The sequence below is a fragment of the Phoca vitulina genome, unplaced genomic scaffold (assembly GCF_004348235.1).
Source record: "Phoca vitulina isolate PV1807 unplaced genomic scaffold, GSC_HSeal_1.0 scaffold35, whole genome shotgun sequence".
NCBI classification, from domain to species: domain Eukaryota; kingdom Metazoa; phylum Chordata; class Mammalia; order Carnivora; family Phocidae; genus Phoca; species Phoca vitulina.
Window position 1 is genome coordinate 20,127,242 of NW_022589738.1, and position 9,618 is coordinate 20,136,859.

Consider the following 9,618-nt stretch of genomic DNA (forward strand, 5'->3'; position numbering starts at 1 on the left):
GCGTGGGATCCGGGCCCTGCCACTTGCTGGCTGGGAGCTACCGGGAAAATCAGCGTGCCTCCGTTCCCTCACTTCCCACGAGCAAATGGACCCGGTAAGGGTGTATGTCCCGTAGGCTGTTAGGAGGGTTTAAATGGGTCAATATTTACAGAGGTCAGAACACCGCGGGGCACATACATTCGGTGGCTTACATCAACATTGGGTAAACGTAGTGCATTGTGTGGGGGAGAAAAAGCAAGACTCTGAAGAATCCAGACTTTTATTTTATTTTTTAAGATTGTATTTATTTATTTGACACAGAGAGAGAGAGAGATAGAGAGAGCACAATCGGGGAGAGGGAGAAGCAGGCTCCCTGCTGAGCAAGGAGCCCGACGACACGGCGCCAGGACCCTGGGACCATGACCTTAGCTGAAGGCAGCTGCTTAACAGACTGAGCCACCCAGGCGCCTCAAGAATCCAGACTTTTAAAGGTTCAAAAGCAACGGGGGATTAAACAAGATGGGGGATTAAACTAGACGTTGCCTAGGCAGTCATATGCTGTGAAGGGATGAGAAGCAGAAAGTGGTTTGGGAACTGCGGGGAGGCAGGGGTAAGGGATGGGGAAGGGAGCTGGGGGTCCGTGCATTGTTGGGGGTCTCACGAGCGGGGCGGGGGGATCCCAGGCACTCAATGTTATTAGAGGAAAAGTTTTAACACGGTAACCCTTCCACACGAGGGGCCTTGGGCCTCAGGCCCAGAGCAGCTGGATGCTTTGGGGAGGAAGGAGGCCGCTCAGCCCCCGGACTGCTCCCCACCATAGCGTCCTCCAGCGGAAGTGCAGCAGTGGCCTAGCTCTTGCTCCCAGCCAATCAGAGGGAGGAGGATCTGAGCCAGTCCGAGGGAAATGGGCCTCGGGGAGTAAGAAAGAAGGAGGAAGACATGAGCTGGCCCCAAAGACAGGTGTTAACCAGCCAAATGGAGGAGGGCCCCATTCTGAGGGAGGAGGGTCCAAGCCTGTCTGAGGGAGGGAGGAGGAGGCCGGGCCCACCCAGGGGCCCCTGGAGGACTTGTTTCCCTTGTGGTTTTTTGTACTTCCTGTTCCCCTGTGCACTGCGGAAGTTCCTCTTCTTACCCTGCACCCAGAGCCTGACCGGAGAGGACAAGGGCAGGAGGCACCATGAGTGGGGGCCCTGTGGGAGGCAGGTCTGGGGGTCGCGGAGGACCAGGGGTTCAGCAGAACATACCCTCCACACTCCTCCACGACCACGAGAACCAGCGACTCTTCGAGATGCTGGGTCGGAAATGCTGGGTGAGCTGGGGATCTCCTGGCCCTCCCTGTCTCCCTCCCTTTCCTCCTCTTCCTCTCCTCCTCTTCTGCCTCCTCATCCCCATCCTTCTCCTTTCCTCCTCTTTCCTCCCCTCCTCCCCTCTTCCTTCCCTTCTCCATCATCTCCTCTCCTAAAACCCACTTACCCCCATTCACCAATCCCAGGAAGATCTTGATTGCGATGTCTGTCTACTTTCCCTCTGGCTTCGGCTCTTCCTTTGGAGCCAGGACAGCCGCGGACAAGGAAGAACTAGACCCTCTGGCTAACCAGATTCCCCTGAGCCCTGCTCTTCCCTCCCAGACACTGGCCACCGCTGTTGTTCAGCTGTACCTGGCACTACCTCCTGGAGCTGAGCACTGGACCAAGGAGCACTGTGGGGCTGTGTGCTTCGTGAAGGATAACCCCCAGAAGTCCTACTTCATCCGTCTTTATGGCCTTCAGGTGACCCCCATCCCCCCGCTGGACGTGCAAACCAGTTTTCAACCCGCAAACCCAGATCCGTGTCTAAAGCCCCAAGGCCTTGGACAGAGCAGTGAACCCCTGAGCCCCAGAACCAAAGACTTCATCTAGACGTCAAACTCTGGTTTGGCTTTCTTTGTCTTTGATGACTGACCCCAGAATCCCCATGTCAAGATTTATAACCCCCCAACTATTAGTATAGCTCCTAAATCTGATCTGTTTCATGAACTCAAAAAAAAAAAAAAAAATGAGCACTGTATTTTTACCTGAACCTCAAATCTGTTCTAAACTCAAACTTTTGGGTTCCAGAAATCCCCCCGTCAAAACTCCTGGACCCTAAATGTTTGCCTAGCTCCTAAGCCATAGCTTTGCCTCACAAACATCAAATTGCATATACCTTGACTGAATCCCCCACCCCCAAAACTTTCAAGTCTGTGTGTCTGAACCTCAAATCTCAACTCCAGCTCCCAGTACTGGAGCCCTACCTGCCCAGATGAAGGCCCCCCATAAAGGAAGGATGTAAGATGGAGTCTATGAATGGGCTCAGTTTCCTAGGACTGGAGTCCTAAACCCTCATATTCAAGCCCCCAAGTCCCACATCTGGGGCCCTGAACCCCAAATCCAAATCTCTGACTGCAATGTCTAACTCCCATATGGTACCCCAACCCTCCACAACTGACATCTAGACCCCTAACTCTGATGATAAGCTGGAGGTCTCCAATCTGATCCTGGGGCCCCAAATTAGGACACCATTCTCCTTGCCCGGATAACAGAGGCCTGCCACCCAGGGCATGCCTCCCTGCTAATGTGCCCCCTCCTCACCTCTCCAGGCTGGCCGGCTGCTCTGGGAACAGGAGCTGTACTCACAGTTGGTCTATTCCACTCCCACCCCCTTCTTCCACACTTTTGCTGGAGATGTGAGTGACCCCTCAACCCCTGGGCCTCAGGTGGGGTGTGGGGAGGAGATGGGAAAGGTGCGGGGGGGCGCCTGGAAGGCTATTGAGCCCAAGATGTGTGCAGGCCTGCCAAGCAGGGCTGAACTTTGCAGATGAGGGCGAGGCCCAGGCCTTCCGGGCCCTGGTGCAGGAGAAGATCCAAAAAAGGAATCAGAGGCAAAGTGGAGGTGAGGAGGCCTTCGGGGAGGAAAGGAGGTTGGGCAGAAGTGTGTGCAAGAGTAGGGAGCTGGAGAAGCCCCTCTTATGGTTCTGGTTCCCAGTCCACCTGTCTCTCCACAGATAGACGCCAGCTACCCCCACCACCAGCACCAGCCAATGAAGGTGAGTCTTCAAGTTCAAGGAGGGTACTAAGGGGCTAGCCCAGGAACCTATGGCAGGGTTGTAATAGCTCTCTACCCATTCCATCTTTCCAGAGAGAAGAGGAGGGCTCCCACCCCTGCCCCCACACCCAGGCGGAGACCAAGGGGGTGAGTGCTGATTCTTCCCTGTGTCTCTAGGTGGACAGGTGGGTGGGGGAGTAGATGGATAGATGGGTGAGGAGTGGGTGGATGGATGAGTAGTTGGGGAGTGCAGAGATAAAGTGGGCAAATGGGTGGGTGGATGGGTGGGTGGATAGATGGCTGAGTGGAGGATGAATTGATGGGAAGATGAAAACGTAGATATATAGATGTATAGGTGGGTGTACAGATGTATAGGTGAATGAGGATGTGGATATATGGATGAATGGATGGATGGGTGATTGACTCAGTTAATGAATGAGGGAATGAATTGAACAGCAAGTAAATGAATAAGTGACACAACATTTCAATCAGTGAAGAAAGCAATGATTGACTGACTGAATGAATGAATGATTTAACAAATTAATTGGTTACTGAGCCATGAATGAATGAATCAATAATTAAGTGATAAGCATGAGTGGATGAATAAATAAATGAATTGGTGAAGGTAAGAATGGTTTGTGGAACCCACCCATCCACTTCTCCATAAACCCTAATTGGACCCCTCACCTACACCCTCCATGACCATCAAACACACACACACAGATTCCCCCAACACTCGCCCTATCTCTTGCCCCTATGCTTTGGTTGGTAGGTAAGTAGGTCAATGGCTCAATCACCCTATTCTCCCCACAGGCCCAGCATCTGGCCAACTGTCCCTGGGGCTAGTAACAGTGGACATCCAGAACCCCGACATCACGAGTTCACGATACCGTGGGCTCCCAGCACCTGGGCCTGGCCCAGCTGATAAGAAACGCTCAGGGAAGAAGAAGATCAGCAAGGCTGATATTGGTGCACCAAGTGGATTCAAGTGAGAACCTTTCCCCACTAGTCCCACAGATCCCTTTTGGGGGTGGGGGGCAGATGAAAAGATGGGCAGGAAGAGAGCTGGGTGGATGGAAGGATGGAAGATGGATGGGTGGGTGGGTAGGTAGATGAGTGAGTAGGTGGCTGGGTGCAAGGCCAGGACTAGGGAGAGGCAAGTGAGGCACTAATGTTGCAAAATTTACAGAGGCAGTTATTCTAAGGGTCATGCAACTGCAGTTCATGACTCTGAGAGGGAGGGCCTCCTTAACTTTTGCGCCCTAGGCACCTCACTTGCTTCCCCTTAGTCCCACCCTGGGTGGGCTGGTGGGTGAGTGGATGGGTGGGTGGGTAGATGAATGGCTGGATGAATGAATGAATGAATGAATGAATGAATGGGTTGGTCGGGGAATGAGTGGATAGGTGGTTGGATGGATGGGTGAATGGGTAAATGGGAAGTGGGAGGGTAGATGGATGGGTGAGTGGATGAGTGTCTGGACAGATGGATGGATATCTGGTTGGTTCACAGAGAAGGTGGATGGGGATGGATAGGTGGCCAGATGCGTGGATGAACAGACAGTTCAATGGATAAATAGAAGTGTGTGCTTGAATAGGTAGACAAAAGAGTGGATGGATTGAAAGGTGGGCACATGGGTAGATGGATGGGTAGATGGACAAGCGTGTGTGAAGACAGGTTGGCAGAGAAACGGGTAAATAGATGTATGTGGGCAGATGAGTAGAAAGACAAATATACAATAGATGGGTGGTCTGACAGGTGAATGCAAATGGCTAGGTGGACAAATGGATGGGTGTATGGATGGTAGAAAAAGGGATGTTTGGACAGATGGGCAGTACAAACCATGGACCCCTTCTAATTCCATAACTACTGCTCTCATTCAGTCACTCATTCATTCACTTAGGTCTCATCCAGTAATTCTGGCCCCTCAGAGTCCCTCTGGGCAGGGGAGGGCAAGAGGGCTTCACTAGGAAGGGAGGGAAGGAAGGGCAGTGGGGCTTCACTGGGATCTCCTCACCTCCCCCAGACATGTCAGCCACGTGGGGTGGGACCCCCAGAATGGATTTGACGTGAGTAATTCCAAAGACCCCTTGACCCACTTAACTACCTGCCTACCCTTCCGTGGTCCACTGGCTCACACCTACCCCCAGACCCCACCCTTTCTACACTCAGATCCCCCCTCTGGGGTGGACCCAATGATAATCCGTGCCCCTCCCCTATCCACCTTATTCCCCCCCCACTGCCCTTGCCGCCTTTTTCCTCCTGGGCAGGTAAACAACCTGGACCCGGACCTGCGGAGTCTGTTCTCCAGGGCAGGAATCAGTGAGGCCCAGCTCACGGATGCCGAGACCTCCAAACTGATCTACGATTTCATTGAGGACCAGGGCGGGCTAGAGGCTGTGCGGCAGGAGATGAGGCGCCAGGGTGAGCACCCCCCTTCTTTTCCAGCCCTAGGAGCTGATTCCTAAGAGATACACTGCAGTCTGTCAGTCCTCATGGGTACCCTTACACTGCTTGAATCAGGAGTTGGTCAGTTGGGGTGCCCATGTTACAAATGAGCAAAATCGAGGCTCTGAAGAGAACTGTAACAATAGCTCTGTGTTATTCCCCCCCCACCGCCAGAGCCGCTTCCACCACCCCCGCCGCCATCCAGAGGAGGAAACCAGGCCCCCCGGCCCCCTACAATCGGGAGCAACAAGGGTCGCTCTGGTCCACTGCCCCCTGTACCTTTGGGAGGTGCTCCACCCCCACCAACTCCCCGGGCACCCCCACCCCCAGGCCGAGGGGGCCCTCCACCACCACCCCCTCCAGCCACTGGACGTTCTGGACCACTGCCCCCTCCGCCCCCTGGAGCTGGAGGGCCCCCCGTGCCTCCACCACCACCACCACCACCCCCACCACCCATCTGTGGGGGTGGGCCAATCCCTCCCCCACCTCCTGCTCTGGGGCCTGTGGGGGGCCCGGCCCCCGGTGGAGGTCGGGGGGCACTTTTGGATCAAATCCGGCAGGGAATTCAGCTGAACAAGGTGAAGACGGGCGAGATGGAGGATTGGGGGGGGCTCTGGGACTCGGGGGTGCTGGGCAAGTCAGGATCTTGGGGCCCAGGGCTGAAACTCGCAGAGGCCCCAGGCTTTTGGGTTTCAGTGACAGGGCTGGGAGGCCGGTGGGGAGAGGTAGGTTGGGAACCCTGAAGGGGAATGGAGTGTATGGGAGGGGAAATGACGAGGAAGGGGCGGGCCTTGAACCCTCTGTGCTGGACCCCGCTTGCCGCAGACGCCCGGGGCCCCAGAGAGCTCAGCGCTGCAGCCTCCCCCTCAGAGCTCGGAAGGGCTGGTGGGAGCCCTCATGCACGTGATGCAGAAGAGAAGCAGAGCCATCCACTCCTCAGGTGAGAGCCCGCCCTTTGCCAGGCCGGCCAGCCCGCTTCCCGGTGAAGACACCCCACCGGCTACCACCAGTAGTAACAGTCACCCCATCATGACTCTCGTGTCAATCTCCTTTTTGACAGTGTTAACGCTGTCATCATGGAACAATAATAGAATTCACTCTGTCTTTGCCGATAACATTAACATTAATCCCAGGGTAGGTCCACGAGATTAGTATGAATCCATTACACGACAATATTTTAACAAGCCTCATCTTTTGACAGCGCGATCATCAATTACCCATTATGGGTCAACAGTATTAACATTAGCCTGCTATGAAATAGTAATATTGTAATGTACTCCACCTTCGCTGTAATACTTAAATTCGCCCCATTAAGAAAGAAACCTAGCATTAACCCTTGTGTGACACCACATTTTTGACAGTGATATTAACTTTCATTCCAACTCCAGCCCACACCGTCACTCTCCCTGCTCTGAGGGGCCCCTTCTTCATTCAACTGCACGGGCCCCCAGGAGACCTCAGCCCCCCAGAACCCTGAGTCTTGACCTCTCAGACCCCAGGAACTTCACCCCACCCCTGGCCTTTGAACCCTTCTGCCCATCCTGAGTCCCACTTTCTCTCTCCCTCCAGACGAAGGGGAGGACCAGGCCGGCGAAGAGGATGAGGACGATGAGTGGGACGACTGAGTCACCCTCGCCACCTGTTCTGAGCCCCCTCCCCTGGCAGCCGCGGCTCGCTGCCCTCTGCTCCCGGCCTCCAGGGCCCTCAGGCCCCGTTTCTTCCCCACCGACCCTTCCAAAGCTGGTCCCCAACATTCACCCTAGCAGGAGCCAGGGCCCCTTTTTATACAGAATTTCTCGGTTCTCCTCACATAAGGATTTTGAGACCAAAATAAAATAACTATCTTTTTGTTTCTCTAAATCTCAGTTGGTTTATATTCCAAATGTGGAAATTTGGGGTCCTGTAGCCCCAAAGTCTCTTTTATTCATCTATCCCATTTCATTCATTTATTTATTCACTCATTTGTTCCCTCATTTATTTCTTTGTTCCCTTCTGCCCTTTTTTTTTTTTAAGATTTTATTTATTTATCCGACAGAGAGAGACACAGTGAGAGAGGGAACACAAGCAGGGGGAGTGGGAGAGGGAGAAGCAGGCTTCCCACGGAGCAGGGAACCCGATGTGGGACTCGATCCCAGGACCCCGAGACCATGACCTGAGCCGAAGGCAGATGCTTAACGACTGAGCCACCCAGGCCCCCCTCTGCCCTTCTTTCTTCCCACAAACATTTGTTGCTGGGCACTACTCTCGGGGCTGGAGCTAAAGCCGTGGGAAGAAAACCTAGTGACGCCAACATTCTAGTGGAGGAGACAGATATGAAACCAGGAATCAAATAGAAATGAAAGATAGTTGCAGATGGTGACAAGGGCTGTGATATGCTGAGGGGGAATGGCCTTCAGATGGAACATCCAGGGAAGGCCACCAGGACGCTGTGACAGTCGTGCAGAACCTAAAGAGAGAGGAGTCAACCAGTAAATCTTTGGGGGGAGGGCATTCCAGGCAGAAGGAGCAGCTTGTGCGAAGGCCCTGAGGTGGGGGAAAAGTTTGGTGTGAGGTTGAACATGGTGAATTTGCAGGAGTTATTCGTTCAGTTATTTGCTTAGTTATTTTTTTTTAAGGTCCAATCGGCACAATATTAGATCAAGAGAATACTCAATGGTCAGACTTACTCTCCCATGCACACAACTCACACACCAGGATCCTGATGGGCAGGACCCCTCTCTCCATTTTAAAATTTGGTTCTGCCTAGTTCTCAGCGCAAACCAAGTCCTGGCCAGTGGCAGTGGAAGAGGCAAAGACTCAAAACAAATCGGCTCTAGAACCTGGGCAAGATGCCCCACCTCTGAGCCTCAGTTTCTTCATCTATACAAGGGTGGTAACAATATGTAACTGATTTGCAACTGAGATCCCATTGGGTTCCCCCTCCTCTTCTAGGAATTACTCACCAGAAAAAAAGGAGCAACGCAAAACTGTCCCTGGTGTTTATTTTTTTTTTAAGATTTTATTTATTTATTTGACAGTGAGAGAGGGAACACAAGCAGGGGGAGTAGGAGAGGGAGAAGCAGGCTTCCCGCTGAGCAGGGAGCCCGATGCGGGGCTCGATCCCAGGACCCTGGGATCATGACCTGAGCCGAAGGCAGATGCCCAACAACTGAGCCACCCAGGCGCCCCTGTCCCTGGTGTTTAAAGCTATTTCCAAGGGAGTGATTAGAAGCTCTTGCACATCAGAGCCCTAGCAGAGGTGTCTACTCCTTTCCATTTCTGAAATCTGGTGGATTCAAGACCTCAGGTATCCTACCTTTAGAGGAGGAGGAGGGGAGTGGGGAGAAAGATAACAGTGAGGAGGAATCCAGAGAGGACAGGCTTCATCCATCTGCAAGACCAGTGGAAGAATTTCAAATGATCTGAGGTGCAGGCTGGGGGTCAGAGGAGGGAGCAAAGGAGAGCCAGGGCCAGGGTAGAGGTGTGGGAGGTGGGAGCTGGCTTTGCTCTTAAGAATTCCCCTGTAGGGGCGCCTGGGTGGCTCAGTCGTTAAGCGACTGCCTTCGGCTTGGGTCATGATCTCAGGGTCCTGGGATCGAGCCCCTCATCAGGCTCCCTGCTCTGCGGGAATCCTGCTTCTCCCTCTCCCACTCTGCCTGCTTCTCCCTCTCCCACTCCGCCTGCTTCTCCCTCTCCCACTCCGCCTGCTTCTCCCTCTCCTACTCCCCCTGCTTGTGTTCCCTCTCTCGCTGTGTCTCTCTCTGTCACGTAAATAAATAAAATCTTAAAAAAAAAAAAAAAAAAAAAGAATTCCCCTGTAGCCACAGAAGCAGAAGAAGGAGGGAGTCTCGGGTTCCTTTTAACTCTTTCATTGTTCTTCACCTTCCACTCCCCACCCCACTTTGGCCAGGTCGCCAGGGGTGAGCTGAGTCTAGGAAGGGCCTGTCATTATCACTCACCTGCCTCCCCACTCCCTGCTAGGAAACCCCAGAAATCAGGGTGTCTTGGGACCCCCTCAGTAGGGGGGTCCTGGAGAAGACCTTATATTACACAACCTCTGAATCCCCAGGAGCGCTGCCTACGGCAGGCACGGGCTTGGCGGAAAAGAATTGACCGTGGACAAGTGGCTTGACCTTTCTGGGCCTCAGTTT

General features: G+C 53.5%; 1 protein-coding gene across 1 annotated transcript; it reads left to right on the plus strand.

Annotated features, from left to right (window-relative positions):
- Window positions 1–381: 381 nt before the first annotated feature.
- Window positions 382–7,306, plus strand: WAS (WASP actin nucleation promoting factor). The gene is made up of 13 exons (XM_032426680.1): window positions 382–470; window positions 1,123–1,288; window positions 1,608–1,748; window positions 2,597–2,683; window positions 2,787–2,889; window positions 3,002–3,043; window positions 3,136–3,189; window positions 3,856–4,030; window positions 5,067–5,109; window positions 5,311–5,464; window positions 5,663–6,066; window positions 6,314–6,428; window positions 7,058–7,306. The coding sequence occupies exons 2-13, from the start codon at window positions 1,157–1,159 to the stop codon at window positions 7,111–7,113; spliced, it is 1,506 nt and encodes a 501-aa protein (XP_032282571.1). The 5' UTR covers window positions 382–470; window positions 1,123–1,156; the 3' UTR covers window positions 7,114–7,306.
- The last annotated feature ends 2,312 nt before the right edge of the window (window positions 7,307–9,618 follow it).

Bases quoted from the DNA above. Each gene is read 5' to 3' on its own strand.
- WAS (XM_032426680.1), top strand. From the start codon at position 1,157: ATGAGTGGGGGCCCTGTGGGAGGCAGGTCTGGGGGTCGCGGAGGACCA. The intron at 2,890-3,001 runs GTGAGGAGGCCT...GTCTCTCCACAG, and splicing joins GAATCAGAGGCAAAGTGGAG to ATAGACGCCAGCTACCCCCA. The intron at 3,190-3,855 runs GTGAGTGCTGAT...TTCTCCCCACAG, and splicing joins CCCAGGCGGAGACCAAGGGG to GCCCAGCATCTGGCCAACTG.